At 44.6% G+C, this 20,544-nt stretch overlaps 2 protein-coding genes across 3 annotated transcripts in view; one reads left to right on the top strand and one right to left on the bottom strand.

Moving 5' to 3' along the window:
- fam222ba (family with sequence similarity 222 member Ba) overlaps positions 1 to 11,975 on the top strand; it is a 52,333-nt gene extending 40,358 nt beyond the window's left edge. For both annotated transcript variants that reach the window (XM_054754176.1, XM_054754177.1), the window contains exon 3: positions 8,636 to 11,975. In XM_054754176.1, the coding sequence (XP_054610151.1) occupies positions 8,636 to 10,290 (1,655 nt within the window). In that variant the 3' untranslated portion in view covers positions 10,291 to 11,975. The remainder of the gene's footprint in view (positions 1 to 8,635) is intronic.
- Positions 11,760 to 20,544, bottom strand: part of trpv1 (transient receptor potential cation channel, subfamily V, member 1) — a 27,719-nt gene continuing 18,934 nt past the window's right edge. The window contains exons 13-16 of the mRNA XM_054754175.1: positions 18,720 to 19,045; positions 18,520 to 18,641; positions 15,254 to 15,375; positions 11,760 to 15,177 (exon numbers count right to left, since the gene is read on the bottom strand). Coding sequence (XP_054610150.1) covers positions 15,071 to 15,177; positions 15,254 to 15,375; positions 18,520 to 18,641; positions 18,720 to 19,045 — 677 coding nt within the window. The 3' untranslated portion in view covers positions 11,760 to 15,070. The remainder of the gene's footprint in view (positions 15,178 to 15,253; positions 15,376 to 18,519; positions 18,642 to 18,719; positions 19,046 to 20,544) is intronic.

The following is a 20,544-nucleotide window of genomic DNA, read 5'->3' as shown; positions in this document are numbered from 1 at the left end:
CACTTTGAGCTCCCAGCACCATTTTCACTATGAAGGAGAGATATTATTAGTAGGGCTGTCAATTGATTAAATCATTTCATCGCGATTGGTCGCGCGTCGTCCGTAGTTGCCTCATAAATAATCACAAATAATCACAGATAGAAAGGAGTTTTTTTTCTTACTTGACTTACTTGAGGCTTGCAAAACACTGACCTGCTCCCACCTGTGCACTGTCACATGTACACTGTAAGTTTGCACTTGTCCAACGTAATAAATGGAATATATCAGTTACAACAACGTAACGTTTCGGAGTGGGTTAGGACACCAATGTCTCTTGACGAGGATGGCCATGTGAGCTACAGTGCTAAAACCAGATTTTAACAGGCTGAAGAATAATGTTAACACTTTTGGATCTGATTGGCAGAGGACAAGGCTTTATTTTAGAATGCCTAGCGAAGCCTTTCCGCCCCTCTACAGCTGTCCTCGGTAAAGTTCTGGGCGTGTACACGGGGCAGATCAGAGACCGTGTCGTGCCCATGAGGAGGGAGGCTTTTCATTTACAACCGGAACATCAAAACCTACAGTTGGATTGCAAGGTTGTTTTTTTTGGTGTCCATAAACATGGGACACATTCAAGTTTTGTATTATAAGACACCTTTAAAGGAAAACTTCACTTTATTTTTTTTATTTTGCCCATCATCCACAATGCTTATGTGAGACATGAATACACGTCTTTCTCTTTTCTGTGCATTCTAAAGATATAATAAAAAAGGCAGGTAATTAACAGACATAATGGGACACACCGACAGTCATGGAAAAATGATTAGACCACCCTTGTTTCTTCACTTTATTGATCCATTTTAATGCATGGTCCAACTAAAAAGTTTAATTTAAGAGCTGATATCTAGCAACTTCCACAGTTATTCTTGATAATAACCAAGATCACTTAAATTCTTACATGAATATCTATAGCATTGTACTGCCAAAAAATGTATGCGCTATTTTTGTCGTCATTGTTATATTTGTCCAAACAAAGGTGCCTTTAGTTGTATCAGGCATTAAAATGAACAAGAAAATGAAGAAACAAGGGTGGTCTAATCATTTTTTCCATGACTGTATTCCACCTACAAAGCTTGCTATTAAAACACCCCAAAAACCTCCAACGTGTTTTCTATCCATGCTGTGAGCATGTAGTAACAGGTACATTCATGATAACATGGAATACTTGAAGTATTTTTGCCGTATTTTGGTCATTTTAAGCATTACCGGAACTTCCTTCCTGGGTGTATTGATTTCACGTAGCAACATAGAAAGGAACGCTACATACAACCTAGCGTTAACTTTTCCAAACTCAAAAACGCAGCAGCAGGTGGCGGCATGTCCAATATGTAGCGTTACCTTTCATTAGTGGCCTGAGGCATTGTGAGCGAGTGTGTGGTGCAGCTAGTTGCTAGCCGGTGTGGTGTGTCGAGGTGTCTCTGCGCCAGTAAAGTAGTTCTAATGTTAATAACAATAACAATGTTGCTGTAGCTTGGTAAATGTGCAGGTCACATTATGTAAATGGGGCATTGTTGGCACTTTTTTGGAGGTTTTTTTGTCTGAAGGTTTTATAGGTGGAATAGGTGTGTCCCATTACGTGCATTCTTAGATGCCTCTTTTTAGCTGTTTTTATATCTTTAGAACGCACAGAAAAGAGAAAGACGTGTGTTAATGTCTCACATAAGGATTGTGGATGATGGGCAAAATTCCCCAAAAGTGCAATTTTCCTTTGAAATACCCCCACCCCACCCACCATCAGGGTCAAGTGAGCATAGAAATCAGGGTCTTGAGAATCATCTGCATTTGTAAATGTGGCCCCACTTTGGGATGTCATCTCCACCCTGACGGGAGACCAAGTCACTAAGAGAGTAGTTTGTTTTCAAAAAATACCTGTATTTTTGTTGACATGGCCCCACTGTAGCTTCTTTTAATCATAAAAAGAGTTTACTGCAAAATGTCAGTCACCCCTGTGGCGATCCATTCAATGCGAAAAAGACTTCCTCCTCCGTCTCCTCCTGCCTTTTTCTTCACAAGTGGCAACCCAGCCTCAGCACGACCCATTTCTACAGCATTTTTTTTCCCCAACGCTCATCAAGACTGTAATTTCAGAATCACAGTAATCAGCCAACCCCCTGGGACATCAGCAAGCATGCGGGAGTCAGCTAAGTGCCAGCGTCTGTTGCCTCACTCAGGCAGGCGAGTGACATGGTGCCGCCATCAACAAGACTGTTACTCTGCCCCCCCCTTTGTGCAGCTCACCATGACACATCCAAGTGCAGGACCAAAGTGAAGTTCAATTTGTTTTTCCGTCCAGCGCTATAATCTCTTTTGGGGCTGGCGCGTGGTTCACTCACAGCACCGCTGGTCGTAGCTGTTTGATTTCAATCTGTCCCCCGCCCCCTCCAATCCTCATCATTCTCACATAATGGTTTCCCTTTTCATCCACGCTTCAAAGTATCATTAGCAGTCAGTGTTACATTAAAAAGCCCCAGTGCTCATTCAAAGCAAATGACTTTTAAAAAAAAAAAAAACCCACACACTGTCAAGTTAGCTCCAACTGTCCGGATCCTTGAAATCGAGCTTTTCAAACCTGCTTATGTCGACCAACTCATCAAGTCCTGGTCCGCTGTGTTCTTATTATTACCAAAAAGCGCCCGCTAGAGTCGACGTCCATACGGCATACACGGCTTTTTTTCAACATCAAATTTCAGATCCAAATGAAAAATGTGTCCTCGTAAAACTGCCACTTTTTTCTTGTTAGAACACGACTTTTCCTCTTGATAAATTGACTTTATTTTTGTAAAATTACAGCTGTTTATTCCATTTATGCTGTTTTTTTTTACATTTGCCAGCTATTTAAACTTTCTTCTTGTAAATTTTATTGTCGTCATTATGACCTCACTGACTAATATTTTGACTTTATTCTCCAAATTTTCCAAAAATGATTTGTTTCTTGTGACTTTAAAAGAATAACGTCTTTTTTTCTTTAATATTTCAACTTTATGCTACTATTTGTCCTCGGAATATTACCACACTATTCTCGTAAAATTATGACTTTTTCTTGTTAGATCACAGCTTTGTTTCTCTTAATTTTTTAACTTTATTTTTTGTAAAATGATTTCTGCTTTTTCCATTTTTTCTGTTAAATTGTATTTTTAGACTTTGCTGTGGGCCAATAGGGAAAACAGCCACGGGCCACAAGTGGCTAAATACTTGATGGGCGTCATGGTTTCTCACAGAGTTGAGTCACCAGGAAACGCTGCCCCTCGCACTTCGGCTGAGAATTGCACTGCGACTCCGACGCAGAACTTTGAAAAGCTCATGGCGGCATCAGAAGAGACGGCGTAGTGACTCCACAGAAGCATAAACCAGCTGGAGCCACAGCAGAGCGCTAATAAAAGAGGCACGGGTTGCAGACCCCTGAGCTATGTGAACCGCACCACTGTAGACTTGACCATCTTTCTGTCTGCGTGCGGCACAACAGGGGTGTAACATTCCTGGCCCTGAAACATGTGTGTGAAAGAACCTAATGAGATATTTGCTCCACCACATTTAGTTTAGTTGTCGCTGGAAATCACGTGAAAGACGGACAGAGTTTGTAGAGACATAATGAGCTCCTATTTTTGTAACCATTCAAGCACTGTCCTTCCAGCACCACTTACTGGATGTCCCGCAGAGTCCTGGACTGCTACAAACTGTCTTTGACACATTCCCCTCCCTCTATTTTTACCAAAAGCTCCAGACCACCAGGGTCGCCGCGCTTCTGCCTGCTTTTCCACGGCGGAGCCTGTGCATTAGAGAAGTCATTTAAAGTTAAGAGCTAGCAGGTTTCCGTCAGCGGCAAGGCCAGAGCAGCTGCTCTATTTATCATCAGGGAGTGCCTGTTAGCAGAAGATGGCTGAAGAGTGTATCAGGTGCACCGAGATACAACGGGGCCGTGAAGAAAAGGACCCATCGCACAGGCAGGATGTCTCAAATACCAGGAAATGGCCCTTGATCCTCCATTCTTCCAGGCAGAGCAAACATGGAGCCCCGCGAGGCCACTGGGCTGATTTCTATTTATTTATTTTTTTGCATCTCACTGAGATCAAAAGCCAGCCGTCTTTATAATATTTTCCTTTCTGAATATCTTAGTTCCCTGCTCCGTCAGCATGGCATGCTGCGTGCAGCTGCTTTTCAAGGAGGACTGGTGGCCGCGTGCGAGCAACTGGATTCAGCAGTCTAATTTGACACCCAGGCTTCAGACTCAATTTCCCGCTCCTGAGAAAAATTTGCAATTTACAGCAGCGTGAGCCGCAGCCCCCCGCTGCTTAAACCGTGTTCAATAAAAACAGTAGTTTGAATAAAAGGAGCCCTAATTAGAGCCTGCTGACTGTGCACTTGTGTGCCAGCAGCGGGGTAATTAACACGTGGCCAAACCAGCCCCTTTCTCCTCGCTGCTGGAGATCTGAGACCATGCGCTTGTCGCCACCAGCAGCCGCCGCCGCCTTCAAACTTCACTTATATCCTCATTAACCCTCCCTTGATACTTAAAGCTCTTCAATTAATCCAGGTTTGAGGTGAAGGTTGAAATGCTAATAGGCAGCACTTGTTTGCGAGCGCACATAATCAACAGTCTGGGCTTTAAGGCTCGTTCTTTGTAACATTTCCCCTCAACTTTTAGCCAAAGCTATTATTTGCCTGCCTGTCGGTGATGGTCATTTCTCTCTGAGTGTCTGTGTAGGCTCTCAGTCGTACAGGAGTTGTCCATCTGATACTCTGTATCAGAGTCGTTCATACCCAATTCAGGGAGCGACACTTCCCTTTTATCGTAGGTGTGAATAACAGGATAGGATTATACCACTGCTCCGCCCAGGCTTAGTGTAACGAACCAATAGGAGGAGGGTGTTGGCACACCAATTCCGCCCACTCTTACTGTATTTAAGGCCTAAGCTACCAGCACTTATTAGTTTGCTGACGAAGCTCTTCGGATGAGGAGCGAAACGTCCGACACCTTCTACACAGAAGTACAGATGACGTCTCAAGAAGCCTTTTCCTTCTCTCTGAGTGTTCTGAACTCCTGTTTCGATGAGCAGAATAAACCTTCCTGGAGTTGTGCGTGGATGCATCTCAAAGTTGAGTTCCACTTCAGAGCCTTTAGAGGAATAAAGCATGTCAATGATGATGAACATAAGATACAAGTCATTTCTCTGTGTCATTCTGTGTAAACGGAATGCATTAAAACGAATGCACTAGCTCAGTGCTAATTTACATTGGAACGCCAATATACACGCTAGCGATTAGCATTCTTATTACGACTACTTAGACATTTAGATGCACGTCCCACTTAAACAGGTGACGCATCATGAGCATAACATGCTCAACAAGAGACAAGGCTGGCTCATTGTGTTGGCACCGGCTGCTTCCCCGAGGACAAACTTGCAAATGAGACTCAAATAATATAATGTTGCAAACTTTGCACCAAAAAGAAGAAACAAATGTCAAAACGTCATACTGCAGTCCCTCGTTTATCATGGTTCGTTGGTTCCCGGCGTGACGGTGAAGTAGGATTCCTTAGTTACAAATGGAATGGAACAACCTTCTAAATATGTTTTTTCACATTATTAGAGCCCTCTAGACAGGATCTAACACCCCTATAGTCACTTTAGACTCGCAGTACCCAACATAGTAGACATAATGGGAGTAAATAAGCCATTTAAGACATAAATAAGACTTGTGTGATGTAATAAATGTGTTCCCTAGGGGAGCTGAGTGGCGGGTGGACAGGAAGTGACGTCAGGGGTTCAGAGTTGTTTTAGCTTGCCGTGAACTACGCCTGTAATAGTAGCTTGTGTTTTTATTAGGGATTAGTGTGCCTGTTGTGAGTGGGAATGCCTTATTTGTATTTTAGTTCCTCTTTTATGCTTGAAGTGCTTAATTTAGGCCGCAAAAATACAGAAAATCTGCTTCAATATGCATATTTTTGGATTAAAAATTGGCCTTATGATTTATTCATATATTTTTGAAAAGAATGAATGAATTTTGATAGAATGAAGCCACGAAATTGAAACCGCAAAGGGGACTGGCAAGGGACGTCTGCACACCTTTTGTTTGAAAAAGTTTTGAATGTCACCGTAAGTCTTTAAAAATGCACATCCCTGTGAATCATTTGCACTTTTTTCTGTTTTGACTGAGCAGTTTTGTTGAAGTTGTTACAAATTAAGTTCAAAAACATTTGATGCCTCAGTGTTTTGATAATCAGCGGGTTGTATGCAGAATGCTGCGGCGAGCAAATCATACAGTGGTTTGTACAGATAAATCAAACAGTTTTCCAAATTGGGGGGGGGGGCATGACTGGCTTGGACTGACTCACTAGCGCCTCTGCTCGTTGCAGCAAAGTAGCGGGACTCCATTTTGCCTGAAGACGTGATTAATCAACATTACGGCCGACCCTGCTGCCTGTGTTTTGTTGGCGGTGGGTGCATAATCCCTTTTCCAATTTAATGGATTGGTCAATTTCCAGATGCAATGCATTGCTTTTGCAACTACTTGCTACTGTACAGCAAGTAAACAAAACAAAAGCAGAGCGATCACCTGTCACGTCTCTGGCTCCCTTTACAGTCCGCTATCTGATCCACATCCGATACAAGAGCTATTTTAAATGTTGTAGGGCCGTTTTATGCTACACATGCATACGCCACAATCATGAACACTTGTGATTGGTCAGTGTGCTTCCTGCTATTGTGAATAATGTGAATAGCATTTAGTATTCCTGTAGTCAGCTTTCATGTCACGAAGCTCATTTATCATGAGCAGTGTTTTGACAGGTGAACTCTACGTGTGTGTGCTTGTGTGAAGGTGCGTATGCGTCCGTCTGTGTTTGCTTGCACTGGCATTTATTCAGTGACAGACATCAGGCCTCAGCGTTGGCGGGTGCCAGCTCAAGCTCCTCCTTGGCCCGGACCCCGACATTAATGGGGCTGCCATCAGCAGGCTGGACAGTTTGTCACACAGCAGCCAACGTGCACCACCCTATATAGACCCTGCACGTCACTGCACATTGTTTCCTGCTCGCAAATAAAAGGGGAATTAATTAGCCAGTTGGCGCAGGCAGTTCCTAGCTGGGTTCCGTGCCTCATCCCCCAAACCTCCCTGGCTCGCTGTGAGACTGGAACAGCCAAGGCCCTACGAAACCGCAATCTGCTGCCGGACGCTTTACGTTGCCGCTTCGTCAGCTGTGTGTAAAGTGCTTTTAATCAATTTGACCAAAACTGAAAAGGCGTTATGATTCCTTTGACGCCAAAGTGACTCAAACTGTAATCATAAATTCACGCCTTAGCTCCCTTAGCTTAGCTTTATCCACATCCCCACCCATGATTCCTCTTTAGTCTGTGTCGGGGGTGTCCAGGCCTTTCCCACCGTGGGCCACATACTGAAAAATCAAAGGATGCGGGGGCCACTTTTACATTTAAGAAATGTAAAACCTAAGAAGCTATGATGTTTTTTAGATTTAAAGGGAAGCGTTGTTCTCTGTGACAAAGCCTGTTATTCTACGTACAGTAGATCACTTTTTCTCATGACGTTACACTTGTTCGCCTTTTTTTCCTTTTTTATTTTTCCCAATATTTCAACTTTCTTTTCTTTTTTGCAACTTTATTCTTGATTTCTCCTAATATTAGGACTTTTAAAAAAGAATACATATTTTAGTCTTGAACATTTCAATGTATTTTTGCTATTTATTTCTCTGAGCCCTTTAAGCGCCAAAGTGCTTATTTTTGGAGGGGAGGGGGGGTCAGTGTTGATGCTGTCCACTGCTGATGGGAATGTCATCCAACTTAATGTGAAAAAGTCCAAACTATCCCTTTAACTTTGTCTTTATCGCTAAGCAGCCTGAAAGAAGCGCAACATAACTACTGTATTGTTGCACGCGCACACAAGACAGCCACTTCCTGTTCAGTCTCCGACCCGAGTTACAAGTAAATGTGCAGGCAATGGCTAGTTTCGCTTTCCATTTCGGTTGCGTCGACAACCGCTTATGTCGTCAGTCAGCGGAGCGCCGACATAAACGGGCACGGCTGTGCAAGTGAACAAACCAGTCCAGGCAGACAGGAGATAAAGATTTACCACCATCTTTGTTTCTTTCTCGCCATTTCAAACGACCTGCTAAGTAAAACACACCTTGGCGCTCAGTCATGTACAAACACAATCATGTTGTCACTTTGACTGGTTAAATATAGCCTGGATGCTTAGCAGGTGTAGCAAATGTCTGCTAGCTGAAGCCAGCAAAGTCTCCCCGCAGATCAGAGGCGCTGCTGCTGTATCTGATTACTCGTCTGCTGTCATGTCGAGCTCTCTGCGTTGTTGTTCCGTCTCCCCAATGCAGCCACAAGGGAACGTCACCGCCGCACTTTTTACCTCAGCCCAAAGAGGTTATTTTTTACCTCCCGTCTGTTGCTTTTGTTTGTTTGTCAGGGGGGTGGCGGGTTGCGCCAAACGGGGACACGGCTGCAATGGGACAGAGCAGCAGTGATATACAGTAGCTGTCGTGGGGACAAAATCGGGTTTATTCTACCTAAAGAATTTGTTTTCCCCACTAAATCCAACTAAAATCTGCCTCACCTTTTTTCCCCCCACCCAGGGGACACCACACAAAGGATGAGATCCACTCCCTTCCCAACCCCTGCAGAATTGGATGCCTATGCTAAGAAGGTTGCCAACAACCCCCTCACTATCAAGATCTTCCCCAACAGCGTCAAGGTCCCCCAGCGAAATCACGTGCGGCGCACGGTCAACGGGCTGGACACATCAGGCCAGCGCTACAGCCCTTACCCTTCCTCTCAGGCCAGCGCCAAGGCCGGCCTCCTCGCCATCGTCAAGGTGCCCACCGTCAAGGGCATCCTCAAAGATTTCGCCGGCAGCCGGGCTCGCTTGCACCCTGAAGTCATCATGAACCACCTCAGCGGACCTTACCAAGTGGCTTCGACCAGCACTTTAAACCATCACCCGACTCTGCCCAACCACAGCTTAACCCTGCAACCGCAGGACACACCTCAGACTCTGCAGATGCCACTCAGACACCCTCTCACCATGGCCCAGCACCCTCAGGGCCCACCTAGACTGCAGACTGTCTCTCAGCACCAAGTCCTCGGTCACCCTCAGGTGCCCCCGACTGTCTTACTTCAGCAGCAGCACCTTCAGCAGCAGCAGCAGCAGCAACCGCCGCCTGGCCTGCAGGGGAGCAGAAAGCTGCCAGATGGCGACGCACCACCCAATGTGACCGTCTCTACCTCAACCATTCCACTCCCCATGGCCACAGGGTTGCACCAGGGCCGCCAGCCGGACCTGAGCACCATTGTGCACCAGATCAACCGCTTCTGCCAAGCTCGGGCCCAAGGCGTTGGCTCGGCCTCCCTGTGCGAGGGCCAGATCGCCAACCCCAGCCCCATCAGTCGCAGCCTGCTTATCAGCGCCTGCTCCAGGGTGTCCATGCACAACAACCCAGCCACCTCTGGCTTCCCCCCGGCCAACTGCATCGTTGGCCCTCATGAGAAAGCAACCATCCCGGTGGGGGCCCTCCCTCCACCCAGCGTGACCATGAACCACTTGCCTTCCAACCACACAGATCTCAAGCAGCAACAGCACCCTCAGCAGCATCTGCACCCACAAGCCAATCAGCAGCTGCCACCGAACACGCAACAGAAGATGCGCTCTTGGAATCAGCATCAGTTGACCCACGTGCCCCATGTTCAGAACGGAGGGAGCCACCCTGGCAAGCAGCCTCCCAGGGAAGCCCCCTTCCCTTTCAAGGGAATGAGCTACCCTGCAGACATGTGCGTGGGTCAGCCATATACACTCAAACCTCCTCTAGAGCGGCCCACGCCCTCTCCACCGGTCAACAACAACAACGGCATGACGGGCCCCCTGGCCCACTACAACAACGGCCACTACTTCCAATCTCACATTTGGAACAGCAGCATCCTCCCCACACCCAACAGCGACAGCTCCGGGTCTCAGGACGTAGCCATGCCATTCCACGGGGCGGGCCCGGGGGGGTGCACCACACTCGAATGTGGGCCCCCTGGGGCTCCCCATTACAGGCTACCACCAAGCTCCTCCACCTCCTCTGCCCAGACTAATCTGATGCAAACCACAGATTACATGGGCGGGGACTTCCAGACGCCCTATTTCCGCGATCAGAATCTCGGGTTAATGGGCAAGATGCACGGGCCCCCTGTGAGCAGGGAGGTAGGGGATGGCAGGAGTGCTCTCATCCAGCATCCAGGGTACAGATAAGCTATGGCCTTGTCTCCACCACTTTGTTTAGTCTTAAAAGAACATCTTAAAGAGGGTAAATGAATATATTTCATTCATGAAGAATAGTTCTTTCTGTCCTTTTTGATAAATCTTGCAAGTGATCAATTCTTTTATTTAATTTGACTTTTTCTTAGTGAATGCTTTTACCAGGAACATTTAGGAGAAATCTACTGTGTCATTCCCTGCTTTCTTGCTTCACCGTACGTGTGCGCCTGGGTCGCCACAGATCCTGTGTCCCTTCCTCTTCACACGTTTCGAGGTTTACTGAACCGCAAATAAAAGAAAAGTCGATTCCTCGCTGAGAAGCAGCAGCATCCATTGTTTTTTTGTTTGTTTTTGGTTACATGTGAGGACCATCTACAGGGCAAGGAAAGACTTCCAAATCAAGTCAGTGTGCAACAATAGTGGAGACAACAGCCGGAAAAGGCAGAATTGTACTCTTTCCAGATGTAATTATTTATTTGTGTAGTAGGACTATTGAAACTTGATTCCTGGCTGTCACGTAAAGACACACAATCAGGTTGTATCTGCGTAGCAAGGATCCAGAAGGGCGCGTACGTGTGCGCTGTCCTGCTTCAAATGCTGCAATGAATTCAGGTGTTTTGGGGAAAAAGAAAAAAAAAAAAAAAAGTTGTTGCCAGGCCAGGAAGGCTTTGGCTGACAAAGCTGTCAAGTTTCAAGTAGAAAATCATAAAAGTTGAATAAAGTTCTCCAAAGTCAAACACTGACTTTCTGTTAGGGAGGTGTGCCATTTTATGTGACAGGTTTTTTTTTGTTGCTTCCCCCCCCCGCCGGAACCCATGACGATGTATTACTTGAATGTGGAGAGGATTTGCTTTGCAGGCCATACAATAGTTGCGAGTGCATCGTGTTACTTCACGGTGTAACGCGAGTGGCGAGTGAGGTGTCGTTGCTACTGATTCTGATGTGAAGACCAAATTGATCACTTGCAAGATCGCATGGAAGTGAACACAACAGACGTTATTTTGTTTTACTTTTCTGTTGAACAGCAAACGCATTGTTTATTTTATTGTACACTGGCTTACCTACTAGACTACTGTAACATTTCAAGTTTAATAAGCGTGACTGTTGCCGGGTTGTGCGTGTTGTGTGCGCGCGTGCGTGCGTGTGCAGTCACAATGAAACCCATGTTTTGTTCACCTAACAACCCCTAAAAAGCCTTAATTGTTTGGTCCTTGGACTTTCCTCAAGCATGGTGTTCATGAAAACCCCAAATAATAAGGAAGAAAGATAGTGAGGATCCACAGACAGCTTTTTTTTTGTTTGTTTATTTTAATTACATTTTATTGACTAGACAGAGCAATTCCTTAGTGATTCGTTATGGGAAGCAAGAAGAAAAGTGATATTTTGTAATTATACAGTATATTTTAGCAATGTGTAGTTACTGAGCTGTACCCCCACCCACCCTCACACACCCCCTCCCCAGGTTTCAAAGCTTCAGTTTGCCGTTGTGACTATTTATAATACTTGATTTACTTGTTATTTAAGTTTATTTTTTCCCCTCCTTGCTGTGAAAAGGAAGAAGGTCCATAGCCTATCTTTTTGTCATCTTTTGAAGATGAATAAGGAGCAAGAGCGTGAGAGTTGTGCTACTCTTTTTGTAATATTGTAATAATAAAATAAAATTCTAATTTATGCTTTCATGTGGGTCTGAGCCACTGTTTGCTTTATGTGTTGCATTCATTTATGCATGCAAGATTCAACCCTTCATCCTGATCAATGTTCAAAAGGAACAATGGCATATTTACAGTGCATACTGGGGATGTCCCGATACACGTTTTGGCTTCCGTTCCGATTTTTTTTTAATACGCTTTTGTTACAAACACGTATTTGTGGAATTGAATATGGTTATGAAAATAGCTCATCAAAGCATTACAAATAAGGCAACTAAAGTATTGCTGAATTTATGTTTTTATTACACAGCATGACCAACAATATTGTTTGGCTTTTGTAACAAACCTCTGTGAGTCAGGTCCCCAATCCAATAAAAGATCCAATAAAAGATAAAATTGGAATAAATGGGCGTGCAAAATACTTTAAGGGTAGGACTAATCATTTGACATGATTATACATCAATTTGTGGTGTGATTTTAGAATATGTGACTTTTTTTTAACAAACCAACCTATCTTCACCACAATCGTAATTTATTGACGGCCCCTAGTATAAACAACCAGCGGTTGAGCGGCACTTCCCGTGCGAGCACCCCGCACCATGACACAGCAGTCTGGGCACAGTGGGGGGGAACTACCGCTGTAGCTACGGAGTCCAATACCCAACGTGAAACTAATGTCACCACGGCGGACATGACATGTCTGCATGGTGGTGGTGCGGATTCTTCTTCTTGCGGGAGTCATTACTGCACCTATCATCTTTGAGTATGGCCCAGAGTTCCAAATGTTATACGGCAACCGGATCACAATCTTGTGGCGGAAACAGATATTGGATAGATATCCGAAACATCCCTAGTATATACAGTGGATCCCTCACGTGCTCGATCATATTTGGATCAAAACATTTCATTTGTGGGGAAGTAATCGGTGGAAGACCCATCTCATCTGCCGTATATCGGTACAACTTAAGTTGCACAGAATGTAGTCGGAGGCAAGCTTCAACTTGCTTGAGGAGATGACCAAAGAGAAGACATGCAACATAAAAATAAAACTGCAGGTATCGTAATACTAATATCCATGCAAAACAATACTATTTTATACCCATGTATAACCCACAAGGCATGCTGGGAAGCCCACACGCACAATTCCCCAGTTTGAAGTTACCCAGCATGCCTTGCGGGTTATAGAGTTGTATATACAATCATCTCTCGCCACATCACGGTTTTTCAAACAACAAATGATTGCTGTTATGTGGTTGACTACATCCTATTATTAGTCAGACAATATGCATATTGAAGCAAATTGTACATATTTAAAATACAAATGGAGTGTAAGCCATGAAGACCACCATCTTGTGAATGTAGTATTCTCCATTTGTCACTACTGCATATGTGTCAGTAATTGCTGGGTGAGACCACCACCGAAGCACAAAACCTGAACAACCGTCTTTTTTGCAGGTTTAAATGATCTCACCATTACCATAATAATCAGTGGTGGTTCTAGCTATGGGCCACATGGCCAATTGCCCAGGGCGGCATGAGCAAGGGGGCGCCGCCAGGGGGAAAGAAAGAACAAATCCTATTTATTACTGCTCAGCATCAAGTCAGGATATGTGAGACAGATGGGCGCCCTCTACAGGCGGGATACTCGCACCCCCATGCTGCTCAGACGTCATCGAACGTCCACCACGTGACCGGGGTGGGGGTGGAGGGAGGATTCACAGCGTCGGGCTGCCCTGGGCGCCATTCAAGCCAGAACCGCCACTGATAATAATCACACGGGTGGCTGTTGTGGCCATAGCCCACTACAAGCTAAAACTCAACTTGGAACTCCCAACGTCACTTCCTGTCCGCCATCGATTCTGCTCCCCTACAAGGTAAACAGTCTTAAATGTCTTATTTTCTCATATTACATCTACTATGGTGGGTAATAGGAGTGTAAAGGTGACTATATGGGTGTTATTTCATGTCTAGAGGGCTCTAATCATGCAAATCACGTTAGATTGTAAAAGGGTTTTCTATGCCATTACTACGAAAATGTTCCATTCAGAAAGAAGGAATTACCCGCTGTGGAAATTCACTTTTCGCGGTCAGGTCTGGAACGAATTACTCACGATAGACGAGGGACTTTATTCTATATTCGCTCTATCATGGATTTGCTGAAGTTTTTGTGTGCTTTTTTTTTTTTAATTACAGCATATGAACGTCGTTACAGGCTGAGCCTGGCCCTTTAAGAAGAACTGCATTGTGGGAGTTGAGTGTCTCTCTCTCTTGCTTCCCTCTCTCGTCTGTCTGCACCGCCCGTTGTTTGCTGCGTCCTGATTGGCTTGAGACAATTGTCAATCTGCCCGTGTCTCCTGTGTCATGCTAGCTAGCTTGCTTGCTAGCTTATAAATGGATTTTCGGTTGGAAGGAGGACTGCAGCAGGAGAAGTGCAGCAATATGTCTTAACCAGGGTCCAGAAACGCTACGCTACAGTGGAACGGCACCAGGACGAAAAGGCACGGTCACAGGAGTGAAATACAAGTGTGTGACTTAATAGGTCGATCATTAAAGTTCAAACAAAGGTTTGAACTTTTTCGAGAGCATTTAAACAAGAGAGAAATGTAAGAAAATGTTATTGCCTGTCTGAGAAACGTGCATAAAGTGTATGGTGAGGGGCTTTACAGCCTTAGAACATATACTGTACAATATTGGCGGATTTCACTTATTGCGGGCTATTTTGGGAACCTATCCCCCGCGATGAACGAGGGAAGACTGTACACCGAATGCGAGTTTGTCCAGGCCTGCCTGCCAGCCTTTTCCAAAATAGAGACAGGAAGTAGAAGAACATGCATCTCTAAATTGTCCATCGGTGTGAATGTGAGTGTTTGTGCATACGTGCTCTGCGATTGGCTGCCGACCAGTCCGGGGTTTACCCCGCCCCCCGCCCAAAGTCAGCTGGGATAGGCTCCAGCATACCCCCGCCACCCCAATGCAGCATAGAATGACAATCACCATCACACTGAACTCAATATATGTTCTGGAGCTAATCAAAATAGTTGAAGTCATTCCATTGACCCAAATGAACCTCATTAAGTAAGACTTAAAAATGGAAACAAATGATATCCTTTAACAGGACTCGTGGACTAACGTTGGCCACTTCCTGTGCGTTCACATAGGTGGATGTCCCTCATCTCCGTGGACTCGTACGCGCCTCTCCTGCTCTCTGAAAACAAGCCTCTCCAGCTCCTCCCTGTGGAGCAATGGGGAAGTGATCGCTACTGTCATACATCAAACCAGTCATATCATTCACGTGTCTAACGCAGCACCTCTGTTTGTTCTGATGGCCGGGCTGTCTGACGTCGACCGTCGGCCTTGGTCGCAGAAGCCGGGCTCCTCGTGGATTTTTCTCAGGTTGATGTTCCATTTGTTCCAGTTGACCTCCTCCACCCTGCCGTGGCAAGAGGACAGGTTGACTGTTGACAGTTGAGAGCACGTTGCCAGTTGTTCCACCGAGCTGTGCATACCTGTCAACCCCCCTGTTTTCCCAAGGATACTCCCGTATTTTGCCCTCCCGTGTTATTATTTTCCTGTAGTTAACTTTAATCCCAACAAAAATCCTCTCCAGTGCTGCATGTTGTAAAACAGTACAGTAATTCCTTGTTTGTCGCTATTAACTGGAAAACCTGTTTACGACCTTCTAAATACGGTTTTAAACATTATCAGAGCCCTCTAGACATGAAATAACACCCCTATAGTCACCTTTACATTGGTATTACCCAATATAGTAGATATAATATGTTGTTCTCCGCCAGAAGGCCCTCCATAAACTTCAGCTGCTCGCATTTTAACCGAAGTATTGACTCACTCCCCATCTTCACATCCAGACTCAGAACTCGGCTGTTGAAGACTGCGTACTCCCTTTGACTTGTTGATGTTGTTTTGTCTGCATCACGTGTAGTGTCCTTGGCTTTTTAGAAATTGGCTGTATTCTTCTTAAAAGAAGGAAAACAAGGCATTCAGAAGACGCATTCAAAGACGTGGTAATGTGTGGAATTCTACGCTCGTCAGGAGGTCTCAGTTTGTTACTGTGACGTTCGGTGAGACACACAAGCACCAGACTTGATCGCCGGCCCATGCAGGTTTAATTGATCTCACAACAATAATCCCTAACATGGGCTACTGTTGCGGCCGTAACCCACGTCAAGTTGAAACTCAACTCTGAACCCCATGATGTCACTTCCTGTCTGCGCCACTGGAACACATTTACAGCAACATACACGAGTATGAGTCTTATTTATGCCTCAAATGGCTTATTTTTTCTCATCATGGTTGAATATGGCCTTTTATTTCTAAAAACAATGTGCATATTTAAGCAAATTGTACTTATTCTTGGCCTAAAGGAAGCAGTGTCGTTTTCACTGTAGTATTCTGCATTGGCCACTGGGTGTCGGTGTTCAGTGAGACAGGAACAAGACTCCTCACTAAGGTTCCTCTGGGAACACATTTAAGGTGACACTGCTGGAGCAGGAGTTTTATTTACGTCTTACATGGCTTATTTACTCTTATTCTGCCTACTATATTTGCTAATACGAGTGCAAAGCCATTTAAAGCTGCAAGGAAGTATGATTGAAGTACGCTGTCCAGAAAACAACAACAAGGTACTGCTAACGTGTGAGTCTCTGTTATCTTATTTATGTTTAATGCGTCGTATTTTCTGTGATTATATCTGCTATATTGGGTAATAGGAGCATAACGGTGACCATAGGGGTGTTATGTCATGTCTAGAGGGCTCTACTAATGGTAAAAAGCGTATTTGGAAGATCGTTTCCACAGGTTTCCTAGGCTGTAACTATGAAAATATTCTATTTACAAATAAGGATTCGTACTTTGTGCAAATTCACTTACCACGGTCGGGTCTGGAACCAATTAACCGTGATAAACGTGGGAATTCTGTATATCTGTGGATCTAGTACAGTGGTTCTCAACTGGCGGGTCGGGACCCAAAAGTGGGTCACAGAGCCGATTTCATCAGGTCGTGGGTCTTTGCCTGGACACATTTTTTTTTTTTAAATAACGTAATGACCCAATGTCTGTGAATGCACCTCACGTTCTTGTCTGCGCTATTCGTTCACGACGTCACCGTGAGATGCTTTCCATGTTTATGGGCGACTTTGTCAAGCTTGAGTGGGAGAGGAATGACATCGAGACTTAACGTGGCGTCCGTCCGACACACAGTTGCAGATAGCTGCTGGAGAAGAGCGCTCCATGAAGAGACAGCCTCTCAGCACTGTAGCTCGCGTTGTGTTGAAAACAGTCCCTTCAGGGGTCCCTGACATGATTTATCAACTGTGCGTGAATATGTGATATATTCTTTGTAATGATGTTCTACATGGTTCCATTTTTGAAAGCGAACGGTTAATTCTCTCGCTGTTCAGTTTCGTTTCTGGAAGTGACGTCGTCGGGGCGACACCTCTCAGCTAAAGCAGAGTAAACAAAACGCTTCTCGAGGTAGATGGTCGACTTGGTTTAGTATACTTTTCATCAAAATAGTAGTCATGCCAAAATGTTGCGTTGCTGCTGGATGTTCACAGTATCAGAGTGATGCTGAAGTTTGTTTTCTTTTCCAAAAGAGGAAGCTTTAAGACAAAAATGGACGAAACAAGTGAAGAAAGCGAGAGACAAACGGACGTCCGCCTCAATTTCTGTTCTTTGCAGTGATCATTTCACTGATGACTGCTATGAAGGAAGGCCTTCACATGAAGCATTTGGCTTGAAAGTACAGTATAAAAGCATTTTGAAAAAGAATGCTAGGGGGGAAATAAAGACAAGAACGACATCAAAGTTGCCACAGAACAGAGTCATGTCTTGTTGACATAATGTCACCTAAACACTATTCTGTGATAGCAAAAAGGCTGTAAAGCATTATACATGTGAAATAAACATCCTTTGACAGTAATATGTATGTTTACTGGGGGGGGGGGGGGGGGCGTGATGAAATATGAAGTAAATCAGACTATGGAGACCCCGTCATTAATAAGCCGATTTAAAACGATAATTGAAGGATAAGCAACTCCACAGTCATTTACACTTACCATCCTGTGTTTTGAAGGCGACCAATCTTCATCTCCATGTCTTGAGTCCATGTTCTGCGAGTTCTCTACTTCATCTCCAAATGTTTCTCCCTTCTTTTCTCCTCGAAAACTATTGACGCACCGCTCAAATCTTTGCTATGATCACTGTAAACATCCTCTGTCTCGTACACCGCCATGTTTGTTTACCCGAGTGATAGCGCTGTGATCGCGTCACTTCCCGGATATGAGACTCAACAGCGAGAGCCAGCTGGAACTATAAATGTCATTTTTGCGAATTTACCAAATTGAAGAATGAGGAACATCTCAGTTGCCAAGTTGGATTGACGGTGAATGATTTCTGCCTCGCCGTTTTTGTCATATAAACCAGCGATACTTTACATTTGGAGCTTTTGGACTATGAATGTCATTTAACCAGCTTGGTTTGCAAAACCACAGGTCTGGTATCTTATTTATGCGTTCCGTGTGCTTAATTTTGGTGTTTTTTCTTTTATGAAGATAACCTGAAACAGCGGCGGCGGTCTGGTTCAGAGGCCGTGCCCAGGTTTTTGTCCACCCCGCAGCGAATCCTCTTCCTCAGACAGAACGGCAGCCTTTTCTCCATGTCCAGAATGGTGATAGCCCTCTAAACACACACACACACACACACGTCAAGCCCGAGCTGCAGGACGTGCTCTATTAGCCCACTAACAGCATGGTCCACCTGCAGCTTCCAGATGCTGGCGCTCTCCAGGGAGATCTTCTCCACGGTGCGGTTCATGAGGGCGATGAGCATGTTAAGTAGCAGGATGTAGGTGAGTATGATGTAGGAGATGAGCAACACGTAGAAAATCTCCTTGTACTGGTAGTGCTCGGTGAACTCCATGTCGCCCATGCCGATGGTGAACTTGAAGAGCTGCAGCGTGGTGTATGAGATGTTTCGGAAGGTGGGTTTGATGCAGTCGGCCTCGGGGTAGATGGGTGCGAACAAGCGCTGCTGCCTGTTTGTGGTGTTCCTCACTGGCGGCTCAATGAGCAAGGTGACCACCGCTGTGACAGAAGGATATTATGTCAATCACACACACCGACTGACATCACAAACCATTCTGCGGTGGAACCCGCCGACGTCAACAGAAGCCGTTGTCAACATAATCGGAACCGAAACTAGCCACTGCTAGCACATTCACTTGCAAATTTGGCCCTAGATGTAAGGAGAATGGGTTTTGTGTGTGTTGACATGTTTTTTTTTCCCCTCCGTTTGTGCATATTTTTATTGAGATTCTTGTTTTCCGCTAACGTGTGGGGAGACGTAGGGAGGCAGCTAAAAATGTATGATAACAAGGGCTGTGCGTTAACGGCAGTAACTAATTTATGTGGATGGAAGCATAGCGCAGTGTCCCCACACAGTCACACAAAGCCTGACGCTCTTTTATAACTTCATTCTGACCTGAACACATCAACAGCAGTGCAATTCCAACACCATATACTTGTATGTACTTGTATCTCCAACTCACAGAACACGTCTCTAGTCCTCCTCGGAACATCACTTCCTCATTGTCACACGACAGTCGCGAGATGCGTTCATGGACACGCGGAAAATCACAACAATGTCTTAATTATGCGTGTATGTGTGGTCTAAATAAACATAAAGACGAAGAAAAACAATAAATGGATATTCTTAACACTCACTAACCTAACTGTTACTACAGGAGTACAATTTGATGCATTTAAGTATGCTCGGGAATCCCAGATAATACACCTACACTCAAAACTGGAATCCATCTTAAATTACTTAGTGTCTTTGAACGCAACTCATCATGGCTCATAATAACAAAGTGTGATTCACATGTGCTACTATTAAAGAGACTAGTGTTAGGCTAATAGATGATTTGATTTGAAGCTGACAAATGTAGACAAATGTAAAGTATATGCAGTTGTGTCCTGTCATTTATCTTTTTGATCATTTATCTATTTGTTCATAAAATACAATAAAAATGGGTATATTTCGCACACAGTTGCAAATGGTGATTAATCATGATTAAGTGAAAAACTGTGATTAATTTGATTAAACTGTTTAATCATTTGACAGCCCTAAATAAATATTAATATTTGTCCATTGAACTGTATTATAAATGCATTCTCTGTAAGATTCTAATGGGTTTTTAGCCATTTCTGAAGTAAAAATCACTGAATTTGCACATTTCACATTTCTCAAATTGCACTGTAACTTGTATGCATGTTCAGATCAAATGAAACCATTACCATTACCATTACCATTACCAATGCAGGACAGAAACCTAAGATGAGGCTGCCGCAAGGGTCTCTTCTCGGCCTAGTGTGCAAGCACAGCCGACTGCCTAAGTGCACTCAGTGAGTAAACTCAGACCCGAAGGGGTGGGTGTGTGTGTGTGTGAGCTGGAAGGTGCTTGTCACTGCCTCACCACACGTCACTATTGTTTTCATATGATTTTTTTATAGGGATGTCCGATATCGGTGTACCACTATAATATAATGATGTTTATACATAGCTAGGACTAACCCTCTGAGGG

Source organism: Dunckerocampus dactyliophorus, chromosome 16 (genome assembly GCF_027744805.1).
Source record: "Dunckerocampus dactyliophorus isolate RoL2022-P2 chromosome 16, RoL_Ddac_1.1, whole genome shotgun sequence".
In the NCBI taxonomy this organism is placed as follows: Eukaryota; Metazoa; Chordata; class Actinopteri; order Syngnathiformes; family Syngnathidae; genus Dunckerocampus; species Dunckerocampus dactyliophorus.
The sequence above is the reverse complement of the archived record's forward strand: the minus strand, read 5'-3'. Positions and strand labels throughout refer to the sequence as shown.